The 18,583-nt window shown below is 43.9% G+C and overlaps 1 protein-coding gene across 6 annotated transcripts in view; it reads right to left on the bottom strand.

Moving 5' to 3' along the window:
• The window catches only part of CEP192 (centrosomal protein 192), a 179,220-nt gene extending 161,032 nt beyond the window's left edge, over window positions 1-18,188 (bottom strand). For 4 of the 6 annotated variants that reach the window (XM_033178416.1, XM_033178415.1, XM_033178417.1 and 1 more), the window contains exons 1-5: window positions 18,060-18,188; window positions 17,234-17,401; window positions 12,617-12,784; window positions 10,673-10,798; window positions 3,550-3,725 (exon numbers count right to left, since the gene is read on the bottom strand). In XM_033178416.1, the coding sequence (XP_033034307.1) occupies window positions 3,550-3,725; window positions 10,673-10,798; window positions 12,617-12,784; window positions 17,234-17,340 (577 nt within the window). In that variant the 5' untranslated portion in view covers window positions 17,341-17,401; window positions 18,060-18,188. The remainder of the gene's footprint in view (window positions 1-3,549; window positions 3,726-10,672; window positions 10,799-12,616; window positions 12,785-17,233; window positions 17,402-18,059) is intronic. The other 2 variants (XM_033178418.1, XM_033178420.1) reach the window with 2 other exon arrangements.
• Between the last annotated feature and the right edge of the window lie 395 nt (window positions 18,189-18,583).

The following is an 18,583-nucleotide window of genomic DNA, read 5'->3' as shown; positions in this document are numbered from 1 at the left end:
ACACTATACGCATTAGCAGTCACTCCCCATTCCCGCTACCTGCCAGCCTCTGACAACCAATACTTTACTTTGTTATTTGCTATTCTGGATCTATAGATTTCCCTATGGATAAACAGAACCATACATTTGGTGGCCTTCTGTGTCTTTCTTCCTTCACTTGGCATGTTTTCAAGGCTCACCTGTATGAAAGCACGTATCAGCACTTTGCTCCTTTCTGTGGATGAGTAATACTCCACTCATGTGGCCACACTACATTTTCTTTGTCCATTCATCAGTTTACTAACATTTGAATTGCTTCCACTTTTTGACTGTTGTGGGTAATGCTGCTATGAATATTCACGTTCAAGGTTTTGTGTGAGGTCGGACACAGTGGCTCATGCCTGTAATCCCAGCACTTTGGAAGGCTGAGGCGGATGGATTCCTTGAGGTGAGGAGTTCGAGACCAGCCTGGCCAAAATGGTGAAACCCCTCCCCAACTAAAACTACAAAAATTAGCTGGGTATAGTTGTGGACGCTTGTAATCCCAGCTACTTGGGAGGCTGAGGCAGGAGAATCACTAGATCTCAAGAGGCGAAGGTTGCACTGAGCCGAGATCACACCATGCACTTCAGCCTGGGGGACAGACCAAGACTCTGTCTCAAAAAAAACCACAAGTTTTTGTGTGGACATATGGTTTCCTTTCTCTTGGGTATATACCTAGGAATGCAAACGCCGAGTCACATGGTAACACAACGGTTAACGTTTTGAGGAACTGTCAAACTGCTTTCCAAAGTGGCTGTGTCACTTTACATTTCTACCAATAATGTATGAAGATTTCAATTTCTCCATATCCTCACAAACACGTTATTTTCCTTTTTTTTATTATTATTATAGTTAGCCTAGCCTATTGAGTGTGAAGCAGCAGCTCACTGTGTTTTTGTTTTCATTGTTTCTTTCTTTCGTTTTTTTGAGACAAGAGTCTCACTCTGTCGCCCAGGCTGGAGTGCAGTGGCGCAATCTCGGCTCACTGCAAGCTCCACCTCCCGGGTTCCCGCCATTCTCCCGCCTCAGCCTCCTGAGCAGCTGAGACTACAGGCGCCGCCACCACGCCCGGCTAATTTTTTGTATTTTCTGCGGAGACGGGGTTTCACCATGTTAGCTAGGACGGTCTCGATCTCCTGACCTTGTGATCCACCCGCCTCAGCCTCCCAAAGTGCTGGGATTACAGGCATGAGTCATTGAGCCCAGCCTCATTGTGGTTCTGAATTGCATTTCCTGGATGTCTAATGATACTGCATATATTTTCATGTGTTTACTGGCCATTTGTACAACTTCTTTTTTTTTCAGACGGAGTTTCGCTCTTGTTGCCCAGGCTGGAGTGCAATGGCGCGATCTCAGCTCACCGCAACCTCCGCCTACCAGGTCCAAGCAGTTCTCCTGCCTCAGCCTCCCAAGTAGCTGGGATTACAGGCATGAGCCACCACGCCCAGCTAATTTTGTATTTTTAGTAGAGACGGGGTCTCTCCACATTGGTCAGGCTGGTCTCAAACTCCTGACCTCAGGTGATCCACCCGCCTCGGCCTCCCAAAGTGCTGGGATTCCAGACGTGGGCCGCTGCGCCTGGCCCAGTCTTTTCCCTTTCTTGATAGCGTCTTTTGAAGCATAAAAGTTTTCAATTCTGAAGTCCAATTCATCTATTTTTTTCTTTTATTGCTTATTTGAGTTATAATACCCCTTTTTTCTTTCACATATGTAACATTTTTCATCAAGAGAAACACAAACCTCCCTTAAAATTTTTCTAACATATAATGTGTACTCATTCATCAATCTTACAACATACAATCAGGCAAGTCCTTTTGAGTACTGAACTCGTTCGGAGTTACAGAATACCACTGCCATGTAAGTACATAAAATGTACTTTTCAATTTTCAGTTTTGATTTCTTTGACGAAAGAAAGTGAATGCAGAGTACTTAAGAGCAATCAGACAGCAGAAACCTATAATTTTTTTAAACAACTTTCCCTATATTTTTATTTATTTATTTATTTCTGAGACAGGGTCTGGGTCTGTCTCCCAGGCTACAGTGCAATGGCATGATCACCTTGACCGCCTGGGCTTAAGCAATCCCACCTCAGCCTCCCAAGCAGCGGGGACTTAAGGCGCACAGCACTATGCCCTGCTAGTTTTTGTATTTTTTGGAGAGACAGAGTTTCACCTTGTTGCCCAGGCTGATCTTGAACTCCTGGGCTCAAGCCATTCACCCACCTCGATCTCCCGAAGTGCTGGGATTACAGGCGTGAGCCACTGTGCCTGAAACCCCATATTTTTGTAGTCTCTTCTCCACATCTAATTTGACAGCAATTTTTCTTTTTGAGACGGAGTCTCACACTGTCACCCAGGCTGGAGTGCAGTGGCATAACCTCGGCTCACTGCAACCTCTGCCTCCCGGGTTCACGCAACTCTCCTGCCTCGGCCTCCCAAGTAGCTGGGATTACAGATAGCCACCACAATGCCTGGCTAATTTTTGTATTTTTAGGAGAGACAGGGTTTCACCATGTTGGCCAGGCTAGTCTTGAACTGCCGACCTCAAGTGATCTGCCCACCTCAGCCTCCCAAAGTGCTGAGGTTACAGGCGTGAGCCACCATGCCTGACCCAAGGGCACTTTTTCAAATGTCTTACCCTTGAGTATTTCCAATACATTTAACCTGGTTTTCTTAGAAACAATAATTTCTTTTAGAACTTATAATTCACCAGTTTTATTTAAAAAAAATAAGCTTAGAAATAAAATTGACTCTCAATAAGAATATAAATTAAATAGTGGGAGAAAAGTGGAAGATACACTAAAAGTGGGCTCGTCTTGAATATAAAGTATGCTGTGGCCATCCGACAGCATGGTTTCCAAAGCAAAGAGAATTTCAGCTTACATCAGTCAACAAGGTTAAAAGGAGACCTTTTCCTATAAAAGTACTGCAAACATGATACTAATAGGTATAATGCAAACCAAAGCATTTTCAGTTTACGGTGTGATAGTACAAAATGAATACATCCAAGCCAGGAGTGACGATGCATGCATCCAGTTCCAGCTACTCGAGAGGCTGAGATGAGAGAATTGCTTGAGCCCAGGAGTTCATGACCAGCCTGGGCAACACAGCTAGAATCCATCTCAAAATTAAGGAAAAGGAAAAAAAAAAAAAAGGTCAGGCACAGTGGCTCATGCCCATAATCCCAGCATTTTGACAGGCCAAGGCACAGCAGATCGCTTGAGCCCAGGAGTTCAAGCCCAGCCTGGGCAACATGACGAAACCCTGTCTGTACTAAAAACACAAAAAGTTAGCCCAGCGTGGTGGTGTGTGCCTGCAGACCCAGCTACTAAGGAGGCTGAGCTGGGAAGATAGGTTGAGCAGCCCAGGAAGTTGAGGTTGCAGTGAGTTGTGATCACGCTGCTGCACTCCAGCCTGGGCCACAGGAGTGAGACTCTTCCTCAAAAAAAAAAAAAAATTCCAAAGCTGGGGAAATGAAAAAGGAAATAAAAACATATGCATTAAGCAATAATTTCCAATAGTTCAGTACCTTGTGCTTGTTCCAGTGGTGAAGCCCTGTTGAAGAGATCTTGGTTCTGCAAGGATTCTGTAGCTCCGGCTGGCTCCTCTTCTGGTCCTGCTGTCTCCATTTGGAAAGCTGACTGTTTGCTGAGAGCATTTGACAAACGCTGACTTTCCACACAGCTCTTTTTCCTAGAGACAGAACTTTTTTATTAGGAAATAGAAGAATGATAAAATGTTAATTACCTTGGGTAAATCTACAAAATATCTATTAATCAGTTATGTGTTCCACCTCTTAAAAAGAAAAAATGGAAGCAATAAAAAGAAACATTTGAGTCTAGCCAGAAAACTACAACTGCTAACACTGCACGGTATTCTGGGGACTGAACCAACCTTTTGGGTGCAGTGATATACAGTCTACCAAAATCAAAGAGAACGTCATACAGCTGCTCTTTCTCTCAAGCAGCAAAAAGTGGTTTTTTTATTTCCAGAATAAGTATCCTTGAAACCAGGCTACACAATACAGCTTGCTAAAATCTGCAGACTTAAAGGATATTGGCGTATTTGCCAAAATAGCCAAATCTCTGAATTAATAAAGGTTTCAATTGTTTTTACTTTTATCCCTAGTCCTGGTTCTTATCCTTATCTTTCTTTCTGCCTCTGCTGTTTTCTGTGTGGATGAAAGTATTTTTCTTACAGGCAATTTTCCTCCTGCCCTACTCCAAAAGCTCTTGGGTCTAGAGCAGCTCACCACAGAAAGAGGAGGAGTGGGAATGGAACTTCAGGAAAAAGCCTCTAAATGCAACAAATTCATTACATGACATACTGATACCAAGAGCCGGACTCAAATTTGGCCAGGATGAATTTTTTTTTTAAAAGCCCTTCCATATTTCTCAAATCCCAACCTTTCATGCCTGAGGCAACACTCCAACCCTAACTACAATTTACTTCCCAGTTTCTCCATCTCTTTGCTGGAGCTGTAGTACATACAAAGTCACTAGCTTAAGCCAAAGGTGCACTGGTGGGTAGGTACAGGAAAATGTCATTGAGTACAGGAAAGGAAAGGCATCAGTGGAAAGACTATACACAGTTACAAAGTCAAGGGGTAGCAAGGACAGAACGGAAAAGAGGTGGGGGCGCAAGATGGTGACAGGAAATAAATAAACAACAGTCAGGACGTTTAGGTCCATTCCATATGTTAAAGCCCCACACTGAGAAAAGCATGTAGTATGACCACCAGAACTTTAGAATGACAGGGACAGTTGAGAGCAGGGCACCCTACATTCACCACCATCCCTCGAAAAAAGCTACTTCGTCAAAACTACAGATATCCTATATTTTTATTAGCTCAAAACACCTTTTCAAACTAAGTCACAAGTTTCAAGTTAAAGAGGAAAGAGCAACTTCCAAGTGTCCAATAAAATGACAGCAAGGAAAGCTATAAAAGTGAGGCAATCTGGGTAAGAACTACCAGTCCTAACCCATGCTTACCCCAGATTCTGGAATCCGAAAAGCAGATGGGGTGTGCAGGGGGAAAGAAAGCCACAATCCAAGAACAGAAGGGCCCAGAAGCAGAAAAGGAAACAAATCTGCCAGGAAGAACCACAAAAAAGTTCCGTGACTACAGTCAGAAGGAGGGCAGGAGGGAGTCGGGAAGGGCAGGAGAGGGGGGACTGAAAGCCCGGCATGAAGTGTGGCAGGAGCACCCACCCTTCTGCCCCACCCCAGAGACAACAGCCATGCACACGACAGTGAACACCTGGTAAGGGGGAGGGAAGGGCTTGCCTGCAATCCAAGTACAGAAAATGCCTGTGGAGAACGAAGCGACGGCAGTAACAATGACCCAGAAGAAAGCACTAAACATCTGGCATAAAATTTAAGACTCCAACCTGCGCACTCTACAGTAAATGGCCAGGAACAACGTCCCTCTTGCGTGGAAGTCAATGAGAAACGAGAGTTACATACACAACAGTAAGGATGCCCACACTAGGCAGCCTAGAAGACAGCCACAAATCAGACAAGAAAAAAAGGAGCAGTTCAAGAGACAAAAATAAAAATGAACAAACTATACAAGCAGCCCCGGAGAAAAGGAACAGTTTACAGAACTTTCAAAATTTCTATTTAGAATCTTCAGAAGTATCCATGTAGCTGTTACAGTCAACCCTCAGTATACGTGGGGGACTGGTTCCAGGACCCCCGTGTCTACCAAAATATGCAATATTCAAGTCCCACAGTTAGCACTGACTACACTCAGGTTTCACATCCACAAATACTGTATTTTCCATCCACATTTGGTTGAAAGAAATCTGCTTATAAGTGGAGCCACACAGTTCAAACTTGGGTTGTTGAAGGGTCAAGTGTACATCCACAAAAAGGACCCATTTTAAAAAAAGGTCAAAAAAAGAGCTCTCATGATTAAAATTATCATTGCCAAATGATTTAATGAGCAGGAAAAAAAAAAAGAAACTTATCTAGAACAACGTCTTTTTGCACTAAAACAGAAAAAAAGGGAAAAAAATAGAAGTAGAACAACCCAGGCAATCCACAACAGTAGTTCTGGAAAAAGAAAAGGAAAAACTAGAAGAAAAACCATAATTATCTAGAACTGATCTCCAAATCAATGCCAATTAGAATTCAGTGAATGGGGAAAATAGCCCCACCCACAAGAGACTCGGACGGGATTTCTAAATTTTCCAGAGAAAACATAGTTCAGATAAAAAACCAAGTATCGAAATTACACCAGACTTCACGTACAATGTAGCAATATCTTCAAAATTGTGTGAAAATTTATTTTCATCCTAAAAGTCTGTACTCAGCTAAAGTATTAATTTATTCCAAGATTAGAATAAAGACATGTTGAAACACAAATTCCCTCCTCCCCAAGAAAGAGTCAAAGAAGTCACCCCTCACCAGGAGACTGTGGCTAAGCCTCTCGAGGCTGCTGGCCCCTCCAGTACAGTGTCCAAGTAAGCTTATTACTCAGACCAACAACTCAGGGCTTCAGACTGTTCAAAAGTCAAGAGCTAGCTCCAAGCACTTACCTCTCCCCAGGCACTGAGTCTAAGACTCCATCTCACCAGGCCTGTCTTCCATCAACAAGGACCAACAAGACCAGTTTCCAGAGCTCCTGGCCTCCAGCAAGAGTCAAGAGGATACCCCCCAAGGTGTCCTCCCATCCCTGACAGCAACAAGTGAGTGGGCCCACCTTCACAATGCCCTTTCACCACCGATTCTCAGCTCCTAAAACCAGCCCAGGATGCCTCACTGCTGGCACTCCAAGCCCCTTAAGACTGCCCAGCCCTTCTACTCCCCAACAAACAAAACCCTTCTACTGTGCCTTCTGTAATTTACAGAGCTGGGTTGACAAGATCTGCCATTCCCGAATCCCTTCTCTGAACATTCCTTTCACCTTACTGCTGTAATGAAAGCCTGAATATCCTGTGAGGACATTATTACCCCCAAGCTCTGACAAGGGGGGACCCTCATCTCTCCCACAGCCGTGGCATCATCACCTGGCGTGGAGATGGAATATATACGCCCTTCTTGCCCTCAGTGCCACTTCCAGGTTACTCTCCCTAGAGCCTCACAGCTTTGAATCACCTACTACCCCTCTTGCCTCTAGTACCACAACTATATGATGCTGACCCTACCTGCACCTCCAACCCATCTGTACCACCACATCACTCTCCCTCCCACTGTCCATACCCTCTCCTCCTCCTTAACCTAAAGCCCATGGCCAGTCTGACATCCTCAGCAACCTTGTCCCTCACTCTCTTTATAAACTACAACCCTGGTTAAAGCCAATTCTCTGCCTCCTCTTCACCGGCACTCCTAAGTTCAGTGTGGCTGGAAAAACATCACAATCACCCTTAACAGTCATGCCCATGGCCCTCAGGTTGGGCCCTTGCTGTCGTCTAGGAATCCTAACATTTCAACCCTGTCCCTTCATTTGCCTATGCTCCCATGTGATAATTTTACATCTTTTTTTTAAACCACCAAACTCCTCCTCCTCCACCCTCACTCTGACTTCATGATTATACTTCCTACTTCACTAACCCTACTTTCAGCCTGAAGCACTGAAAAGGTAACTTCCACAGATTCTTACCACTACATGCACCCACCCAGGCCATCCTCCCACCTGCTCCCGCACAGGCACTGTCCGCAGTCCTACCCAGCTAAAGCCACTCCCCGCACTGCACATTGTGGCCTACCCTCTCTTACTGACACAGACATTACTGCAGCAATTCTCTTCCCTTTCTACATCGCCAAGCTTTACCCTTTCCAGGATATTATTCCTGTTATCACGTAAACATGCAGCAACCTCTCCCACCACAAAAAAAAAAAAAAGTGAAACTTCTCTTCACCCACGACAACCATCCAGCTATCACAACCTCGCTTCTCTACTCCCTTTCACAGCAAAACTCCACACGCTGTCTACTGCCTCTAACAGTAACTCCCGTTCTCTCTGAAACTCACTCTGAGTAGGCCATCACGGTGCCTGTCCCTACTTCCACCAAACTACTTACTGGGGTTCCGAATGACCTAATCTATGCTAATTCCAAGGGTCAGTTCTTTGTCCTCATTTTATTTGACATAGTTGGGTAACTCTTCTTCTACACATGCTCTTGACATGGCTTCCAGGATGCTCTGTTTTCCTCCTGCCGCTGATCACTAACTCTTCATCTCGCTGTTGATGCCTCCTGTCCCCAGCTTCTCACCGTGAAGCCCCTCAGGACCAGGCCTGGTTGCTCTCTTCCATCTGCCTCACTTCCAGACAATCAAGACTCAGTGCCATGCTGCTCCCACTCTCGCCTCCCACAGTCTCTTCCACACAACAGCCAGAGGGGGCCTTTTTTTGAGACAGGGTCTCACTCTGTCATCCAGGCTAGAGTGCAGTGGTGCAATTACGGCTCACTGCAGCCTGGATCTCCTGGGCTCAAGTGATCCTCAGAGTGGGCTTTTTACATCCTCAGATGTAGCCCTTTAGTGGCTGCCCGTATCTCTGAGTCAAGGTCCTGCTCACCACCTCGCCAGTCTCCCTGCTGCTCTGTGAACCACACAGGCTACGAGTCAAGGTCCTGCTCACCACCTTCCCAGCCTCCCTGAGGCTCTGTGAACCACACGGGCTACACGCCTGCCTTAGTTCCTTCAGGCTGGCTGCACCTTTGGCCTGAAGTCTGCCTCCCCCGGCGTCCACATAGTTAACTCCCTCCCTCAAGTCTTGGCTCAAATCTTTTTTCTTTTTTTTTGAGAGAGAGTCTGACTCTGTTGCCCAGGCTGGAGTGCAGTGGCGTGATCTCGGCTCACTCACCGCAACCTCTACCTCCCACGTTCAAGCAATTCTCCTGCCTCGGCCTCCCAAGTAGCTAGGATTACAGCCACATGCCATTACACTGGGCTAATTTTTGTGTTTTTGGTAGAGATAGGATTTCACCATGTTGGCCAGGCTGGTGTCAAACTCCTGACCTCAGGTGATCTACCTGCCTTAGCCTTCCAAAGTGCTGGGATTACAGGCGTGAGCCATTGTGCCCTTGGCTCCTATCTTATGTCCACAATGAGACCCATACTGAACACTGCCTTCAGCCTTCCTAATAACCCTCCTTTATCATATTCTACTTTTTTCTAGCACTTTTCCCTTCTAATATACTATAAAATTAGCATATTTTAGTGTCTTGTTTAACATCTGTTTTCATCACTGGCATCTCCTAACCACCTGGAAAGTGTGTGGCGCACACAGTAGGCACTCAGTCCAAATTGCACAGCGAAGCAATGAATACACAACGGTTAACATCTTTAATACAAAGAAAGCACCTATATATAAAGACTATCAAGAGGCAATTCACAACATAAATATAAGTAATGAACAGACATTAAAGTAAGCTCAATTCCATAAACACTCAAATACAAATTTAAACACAGAAAACAAGATTGTCTGTCATACCACCATTACCATTTTGGTTTTTTAGACTTCCAGACTTTCTTCTATGCATATACACGTGTGTATTATACAAATTATTTTTCCCTCCAAAAATCAAAGATTAAAAATAGCACCAGCAAATGCTGGGCAGGGCTGGGAGAAGCCGGCATTTTCATCACACGTCTACTAGGAGAAGAAACTGGCACAAGTTTGCTCAAGAGCAATGTGTTAACCTGTCATGCCCTTTAAAATACACTGTTTTTACCTCAGCAATTTAAACCCTAGAAATCTTAATAACATCCTAGGTGTGAAAAATGTATATATAAATGTACATACAGGGAAGTTCACTACATTTATAATAGCAAAACTGGAATAATCTAAATGACCAGCACAGACCTGAGTATACAGTCCATTAACATTATGACACAGACTCATATTAATAGTAATTGAAAGCTGAACATAATACTGCATCTTAAGTTTTTGTGTAATAAACAGAATAAGAGTTTAACTTATTTTGTAAAAAAAATAAATAAATAAAATTTTCATTTTTTTTCTATAGCTTCATATTAGAAGTAAAAAGAATATTTAAAGGCATAAATGCACATACAAAAGTTTGTAGTATGGAAGACTACAAATAAAAATGTACTAAATGGCTGTTCTCTAGTTAGTGGGATTATAGGCCTTTACTGTCTTCAAATAATTTTCTATATTCTCTGTTTTTTTCAATAGCACATGTTAATTTTAGAATAAAAAAATGTTTTGAAAGACTAAAAATGTGATTAAAAAGCATAAAGAAAACTCTTGGCCGGGTGCAGTGGCTCACACCTGTAATTCTAATCCCGGCACTTTGGGTGGCCAAGGCGGGCTGTTCACTCAAGGTCAGGAGTCTGAGACTAGCCTGGCCAACATGGTGAAACCCCATCTCTACTAAAAATACAAAAACAATTAGCTGGGTGTGGTGGCACATGCCTGTAATCCCAGCTGCTCAGGAGGCTGAGGCAGGAGAATTGCTTGAACCAGGGAGGCAGAGATTACAGTGAGCCAAGATCATACCACTGCACTACAGCCTGGGCAACGGAGTGAGTGAAACTCCGCATCAAAAAAAAAAGAAAACTCTTAAAGATTCTTAGAATTAATCAGAATTACTTACAGACACAATCACATTGTCAATTTCCGCAAGACTGCATAAGACCTACTTTTAACATAGTACAAGCAAATGATGGCATGAACTTACTCATCATCCTGGAAGCTAAGCTGTAACCTCTCTCTTGGTTCAGCATCACTCTGGCTTCCGGAAGATGACCCGGATGGAACTGAAAATCTCCCTTCTACTAAGTAAGATGACTGGACATCAGGATACCTACACAAGAAAAAATTTTGTTTTAATTGTTAAGAATAAAATTACACATATTTAAATGTCATCATGACATACGGCTGCATGACAGTAAAACCAACCACAGGGACAAAAACAAATACGGCCCCTATACTTGAAACCATCATCCTCTGTGCAAAGCACGGAAACCTGTGGCTCAGCAATGGGGAGTTTATCTGTATTCAACAACACAGTCACAAAAATCTTAAAGCCATAAGAGCTGACAGCGTTAATACAACCCCTTCATCCCAAAGGTCAAGATGATGCTCCTCACTAAATGGTTAGGTTGAGAGAAGACGGGAAAGTTTAAGCATAGGCAAACTTCATACGTTACACAAGATCCTACATGTAATGGATGTATAAACTATACACAGTACAGTTGAAGATACAAAACAAGGTGTATTTAACCAAACATCAATCTGGTAACAAAACAGAAATTTTAAAAGTAAAGAAAATAAAAGCTGGTTGAGTTTTGGGGTTTTTTTTTTTGAGACAGTCTCCCTCTGTCGTCCAGGCTGGAGTACACTGGCCCAATCTCAGTTCACTGCAACCTCCGCCTTCCGGGTTCAAGCGATTCTCCTGTCTCAGCCTCCCGAGTAGCTGGGATTAAAGGCATGAGCCATCACGCCTGGCTAATGTTTGTATTTTTAGTAAACAGGGTTTCGCTGGCTGGTCTCAAACTCCTGAACTCAAGTGATCTGCCCGCCTTGGCCTCCCAAAGTGCTGGGACTACAGACATGAGCCATGACGCCCAGCCTGGTTGAGTTTCTAAGGAAGAGAAACTTGACTTCAGGAGATGAAAGTTACTAGAACAACAAGAGTTACTTGAAGAGTTACTTCATAAACCTAGGACAGACTGAAAGCTGGAAGAGAAAGAGAAAGACAGCCATACAAGTCCAGTAAAGAGTAAACCTGGCTGAAATGAATTAAAAAGTCAGACTCTGTCAGACCTCTAAACAGATCCAATGACCCAAAACTCTAGTCCCAGGTGACTGGATTTGGAACAGACACCTAACCTAAGATGGACCAGAAACTCATGAGACATGAGGAGACAGTTCAGTGTAGTTAAAAATGTAATTTATAGATGTCTTTTGAGAATTTGTGTTGCCATATTCTGTAACATAAACAGAAAAGCAAATAAAACCAATGTATTGAAAAAGAGAAGAGGCCAGGTATGGTAGCTCACACCTGTAATCCCAACGCTTTGGGAAGCTGAGGCAGGAGGACTACTTGAGCCCAAGACTTCAAGAACAGCCTAGCTAACACAGCAAGACCCTATCTCTACAAAAAAATTTTTTTAATTAGCAATAAAAAAAAGAGAGAGAAGAGAATGAGTTATACAGGGAGACACGGAGTGGGATGACAAAAACCCAAGTCCTGACGGCTTCCCAAATCTCAATCCCCGTCCCTTCCTGCAGCAAAGCTCTGCACTCCTCCCCCTGATGACAAGAGGTACTCCTATAACCTTATGATTAATTTTCCTTTGAACTTCGCTAACACAACTTGTTTTACATTACTAGCCATTAATCTGACTGAACTAATACAAATCCAAAACACTATAGACAAAAAAAAAATAATAGACCAAAATAGGTAACTGCTGCTCAAATCCCAAACCTACCCACTGAAAAGGCAATGCAATGGGGAAAGAGACAGTAAATTCTGCCTTTTTCGTATTCATTTCACATATTTGGCCATCTCCCTCATAGACAAAACAAAAAGCTCAGGCTTGACTGAGAAACATAACATAAGTATCAGCATGCTGTCGGCTTTATGGACCTGGAAAAAATCTGCTCAAACAAATCTTACCTGTTATCAGTGCTGGATCTATTCCTAGCAAGTGTGGAAACAGCAACCGGCAAGCCAAGATTTGAAGAAAGAGTGACATTTTCCAAAATCCCACTGTTACCAAATAATGAATTGGTGAGAAAGCTTGGAAATGATTCTTCCGCTATACCTCGAAAATCTTCCATCTCACTGCAATAACAAAAGTATTTCAATAGGTCACATATTACTATAAAATGTTTTTAAATGATTAAAAGCATCATCTTAGAAAATTAATAAATCTTAGGAAAAAAATCCTTTTTGTAGCATCAGTAAGGGGGAAATAGCCAAACAGTCTGAGGTAAAATAAATCTCAGAATACTTTGCTACTTTATAGATAAGAAGAGAAACTTTAAACATTAAACTTATCTTCTTATAATTAACATAATAACGCAATACAACACATTTTAATTTGCTGTTTGCTTGATGTAGCAAGGAAAATGAATTACTACAAACTTATCTAGTAAAGAAAGCAAAGATGGCAGAACACTGATGGTATATACAAATGATTTTAGGGCATATTTAAAAGTTTGGTAGTTACGTACTCAATCTAATACAGAACAGAGAAAGTACAACTAGCAAAAATCTAGCCTGGATCTCAGAGTGCCGTTAAGAGCAAATTAAAAAGTGAACACATTCAAAGAAAAATTTTCAGTTAAAGTATAGTTGGCACATGGACAAGGTAAAAGGGGTAAAAGGGGTACCCAAATGACTAAATCTGGAAAAGACCAGCACAAAACCTATGCCATTACTAGAGAACTTGACCACGGTACTCTGAAGATGTTAGCCAGCCTCAACAATTTTTCAGAGTACGAATCATATATACACTGGATGGAAATCAGTAAAGGAAATAATGTCAGGAGGACAAAAAGATAAATAATCAGGAAAAGCTAAAAAAAAGAGAAGATACTGGCAATGTGCCTTGAAGACTGAGAAGAACTTTTAAAAGGCAGAGTATGGGATAAGAGAGTTTATTTAGGATGACAAACATGAGCCAAGAAGGAAAAGAATCAAATTTTATTGCATATCTACCAACTTAACTCACTGAATCCACAGGAAATCTTACAATATAGGTGTTACCCCATTTGACAGATGAAGAAGCAAACTGAGAGACTAAATTAGCTCCATTTTCCCAGGGTTGTAAGTAGTAAGATTCAGACCCAGGTCTGACTCGAAAACCCACTCTAAGTGCTATGTCTATGCTGGCAGTAGCAAATACTCCAACGTATTTTGGCAGCAGGTGAACAAAATAACACAGTAAACGAAGCTAGAATGCCAGAATGGAGCCAGATTCTAAAAGTCTGAAATGGTGTATTGGAAAGTTTGAACTGTATTCTGCAACCAACGAAGGACTGGCACAATCAACCTATAAGATGGGAAGGGAGAGAACTGAAAAACCTGGAAGATTAGTCAAAGAGCTGCTTCAGTAATACAGGAGTATGCTAGGATGAATGACAAACTGGATTAAAGCACAGATTGTAGACAGTATGGACTAATTACTCTACAAAATATAAAAAGAAAAAGTTTCACGACCACTAAAGAGAGTATGAGGCAGGTGCGATGGCTCATGTCTGTAATCCTGGCATTCTGGGAGACTGAGGCAGGCGAATCACTTGAGGTCAGGAGTTCAAGACCAGCCTGGCCAAAGACGAGGTGAAACGTCGTCTCTACTAAAAATACAAAAACTAGCCGGGCGTCATGGCAGGCACCCGTTACCCCAGCTACTTGGGAGACTAAGGCAGGAGAATCACCTGAATCTGCAAGGCGGAGGTTGCAGTGAGCCAAGATTGCGGCCCCGCACTCCAGCCTGGGCGACAGAGCGAGATTCTATCCCCCACCAAAAATAAGAAGAACTTACTTGTTTTGGAATAGGAATTAAAACAAATTAAAGAATGTGTAAGCCGAAACTCAGTTCTATGTAAGAAAACCCAATTCCCCCTGAGAAAGAGAAAGAGCTGGAGCCCTTCAAAAATTGTCTGTTTTTCTGTGGCTAGTGAGCCTTATCTCTCCTCCTTTCCAAGGCATTGTGAAGACCCTGTTTCTCTGGCTGTGCAGCTGCAAGGTCACTAGACAGATAAACTCAAGCCGGAAAACATGTTTTTCCTTGGAAAGTAAGAAATGATGTAATGCATGTCTCAAATTAATTGAATAACTGTTCTTGTTTCTTGCTTCTGTAATACGCTATTCCCTGTACAGACTCCCCCCCCCCACCGGCCGCCCCACAAAATGCTTAAAAGGTAGCTTAACTCTTTGAAGGGCTCAGACTTGTCCAGGGCTCAGACTTTTTGGATGTTAATCTGACTGGTCTGGTGCACCTAAATAATAAATCCTCCTCAATCCTTCAGTCTGATTCCTAAACTATCCCACAACAGTTTACGAGGTGCCCATGCCCCTGTCTGAAGCCCACCGCTCCCAACCCCTCGATCCCAACCCCTCACTCGATCCCAACCCCTCACTGCACTGACAACTACTCTACCAACCGGCCCCCTTTCTTAATGTGATCGAGTCTTCTGTCTGTGCAAGTCCTCCCACGCTGGGCATGCCGCTATTTCTCCCACCTTTTAAAAAAGCCTTCCTCTTCGTTATCCCCTGAACTGCCACCACACCTATCCATGCTCCCTTTATCACAAGCTTCCAGAGGAATCATGACTGACCATCCAGTTTTATCACTATTTATTCTTGCATTTATCTGTCTTCTTCCCGTGAAATAATTTCTCCCTAAGAGCAGGGGCCTTGCCTATCTGTCCATCACTATTTCCTTAACACTTAGAACAACGCCTAGCACACAGCAGGTACTCAGTAAGTATCTGTGAAACTAATGAATGACAACATTTTCAGGCAGTGGGTAACCTCAACTTTAACTTTAACCCCTATATATTTAGAAGAGCAGCTTCTTGGGGAAATGTCTATCTTGTTCATCCACTGACAGAGAAGTGGAAATACGAATTGAAAAAATGAGATGTAAAGAAGAATCTGTAACTCCTAGTTTGCTGATACTCAGTGTCTATTATCAAATAATGTGCTAATTATTTCACATACATTTTTCTAATCCCCATGTCAAATTTGTAAGGTAGCCATCCTTCCTATTATTGAGGGAAATGAGGCTGAAAGAGACAATTAACAGACGTTTCCAGTGCACACAGCACAAATGAGGCCAGAGGATTCCCACCCAGGCAAGTCTGGCCCCAGGGTATTCTTTCCTCTGCACTAATTCCATCTCCCCGTGGTGCATGCCTGAAGTCCCAGCTACTCAGGAGGCCACCATGGAAGGACAGCTTGAGCCCAAAAGTTTGAGGCTGCAGTGACCTATGATCCCGCATGTGAATAGCCACTGCAATCCAGCCTGGGCAACAAAGTGAGACTCTGTCTTAAATAAATACACAGGAGCATACGCATCAGTTATATGCAAATACTACACCAATCTACGTAAGGAACTTGAGCATCTACAGGCTTTCAGCATCCTGGGGCAGAGGCAGATCCTGGAACCAATTCCATGGATAACTTGAGGGAACAACCATACTTCCAAATGGCTCTCTGACATCTACCTTACCCCCCAGTGCAATACAAAATACAAAATTAAACTTGTTACCTTTCCTCCGTTCATTCCTGCCGTTATCTTTAGTCTTTGCCCAAATCCATCCCTATTAACTGGCAATACAAGACCGACACGTAGGACCATTCTGATCCCCTCCTGCTCTCTCACCAAATTCTAACGTCAAATACACCTCTGGAGCTGAGCTCCACTTCCATATTCCTAATGCCGGATGCCCATCACTTTTTATTCTGAACTATCACACAAATCTCCCAACTAGCCTCCCCAAGTCTAGTCTTGTAATTACTAAGTTACTCATTCATACACAGACATGTAAACTATTAAAATGTATACAAAACACTTCAACAGTTGTTCCTATTTAGAAGGGGCCTAATCCAAAGAAAACTCAGAAATTATGCAAAGATCATTCATGCAGCAATCATTATGAAACACAAACCATGAAGAACACTCTACTTGGCCCCAAGAATGCACAAATAAGTAAGGCAGCTCTCTCCAGGGAGCCGACAATCCCTATCAACTACGATAGGGGTAAGTGCTTCAACAGACCTTTGCTAAGGGTGCAAAGGTAACAACACCCACGGGAAGATTCCTCAAGATGTAACCTAATACCTAGTCTCTTCTCCAGAAAAGATTACACTTGTAAACCATTCAAGGACATAACACATTCCTGAAAGAAATTTCCTTTAACTTCTCACATTATTGCATTACCCACCCCTCCTCCATCATCTCAAGTGAAGACAGTATGTTATCTCTTCTTCTACTATATTTGAACTGAGTAGCTATATTTGCAATTTCTCTTGCTATTTCCTTAAAGTAGTGACCTCAAATTTCACATCTGGGTTCACTAATTACATTCCCAGATACATAAAAGATGATTGACTATAGTCAGCAATCGTAGGTCTCGGTATACGATTAAACACATTTAAAAGCACATGCCGTGGAACCCAAAGCCGAGCCAAACTTCCCCAAAACTCATCATTTACTCTTGGCAGTTTAAGATATACTTTAAAACTAGGTAGGCATTTGGTATATTATTGTTCAAGGCTTACCGTTTTTGCCCAGAAAGCTGAAATTTGGAGAAAAAGCTGATTTTGGAGCAGTAAAAACGCCAGTCGAATGACTTCAAAATACTAACAGCAAATGGGACTATGGTCATATGAACAGCTGTTCTCCAAACGACTGCCTTGAAGAGGTCCTCACGTTTTACTAAACAAACTCTGAAATTAACAGCAAAGTACAAGCAGAGTGTATTAACATTCGTCTCATTTCACGTTCTGTTGATAATGAAATCATAGGCAAGGAATGTAGGTAAACTATTAGGAAGAAATGAACGCAATCCAGCAGAAACCAAAGCAAGCGAGTACACGGAAGACAAGGGCATTAAGCATTAAGTTCATAAAGTTACTTCCTGGGTCACAATTTTAAACAAAAAAGAGAAACAGAACCGCCCAACACAAGGCACTGAAAGCAAACACCACCGGTCAGTCCACAGGCACCTGGCAAGACGCTCCAGAGGGAAGCACGGAGGGGGCCTGTCCCTCAAGAGGTGGAAGTCCCCAGACAAGAGGGGAGGCAGGAAAGATGTGATCCCCTAACAGTCTATCTCATCACGCCCGGCCAAAGCCCAATGACACACAGGCGTGCAATTCATCCCAACCAGGCGGAGCTCGGCTCGGAGGCCGGGCCAGGCGTGGAGGCGCGGGCAGGGCGGCAGGCAACCCGCTCGCGCCCTGCCGGCCTTGCCGCCCACAGCCTGCGCCCCCGCCCGGCCCAACCGTCACCGTCCCGCCGGTCCGGCAGCCGAAACGTAGGCCAAAGGGGCATGCGTCTGCCTCCCGTCCAGGCGCAGGCCGAGGCACCGGGGTCCCTCCTCACCGAGCCCGCGTCCCCGACTGCGGGGGGCAGCGTGAAGCGGGAACGTCCACCCAGCGAAGGGGTGTCCCAGGCGCTGCAGGTGCGTGTGCGCACGGACCCCGCTCCCGCTGCAGCCCCGAACGGCCGTACCGCGCCCGCCTCCGGTTTACGTCTGTTCGCAGCACCAGGCAAGGGGAGGAGACTGAGCCGGCTTTTGATTGGACAGCAGGAAGAAATGGGGCGGGAAGAAGCCCAGTGATTGGTGGGGACCGCGCGTTCCTGGATTTGAAGCGAGGAAGCCGCGCGCCGTGCGCCTGCGGAGGAGGAGGAGGAGGAGAGGGAGCTCTGCGCCGGCTGGGACTCGGGGGGCTGCTGCCGTTGGCGCCGCCTTCAAGGTCTTGGCGAATTTGAAAATAATGCTTATTTATTCAGTTTGGGGCTCCAGGGCACCGCCAGTCACTCTATGCGCAAAGAAGTATTCCCTGCCAACAAATCCCCCCCGATAGGGTTCGTCCTTCCGTGGGCAGATGCAGACCTTCCTGTTG

This window comes from Trachypithecus francoisi, unplaced genomic scaffold (genome assembly GCF_009764315.1).
Source record: "Trachypithecus francoisi isolate TF-2019V2 unplaced genomic scaffold, Tfra_2.0 Lachesis_group19, whole genome shotgun sequence".
Taxonomy (NCBI): Eukaryota; Metazoa; Chordata; class Mammalia; order Primates; family Cercopithecidae; genus Trachypithecus; species Trachypithecus francoisi.
The sequence above is the reverse complement of the archived record's forward strand: the minus strand, read 5'-3'. Positions and strand labels throughout refer to the sequence as shown.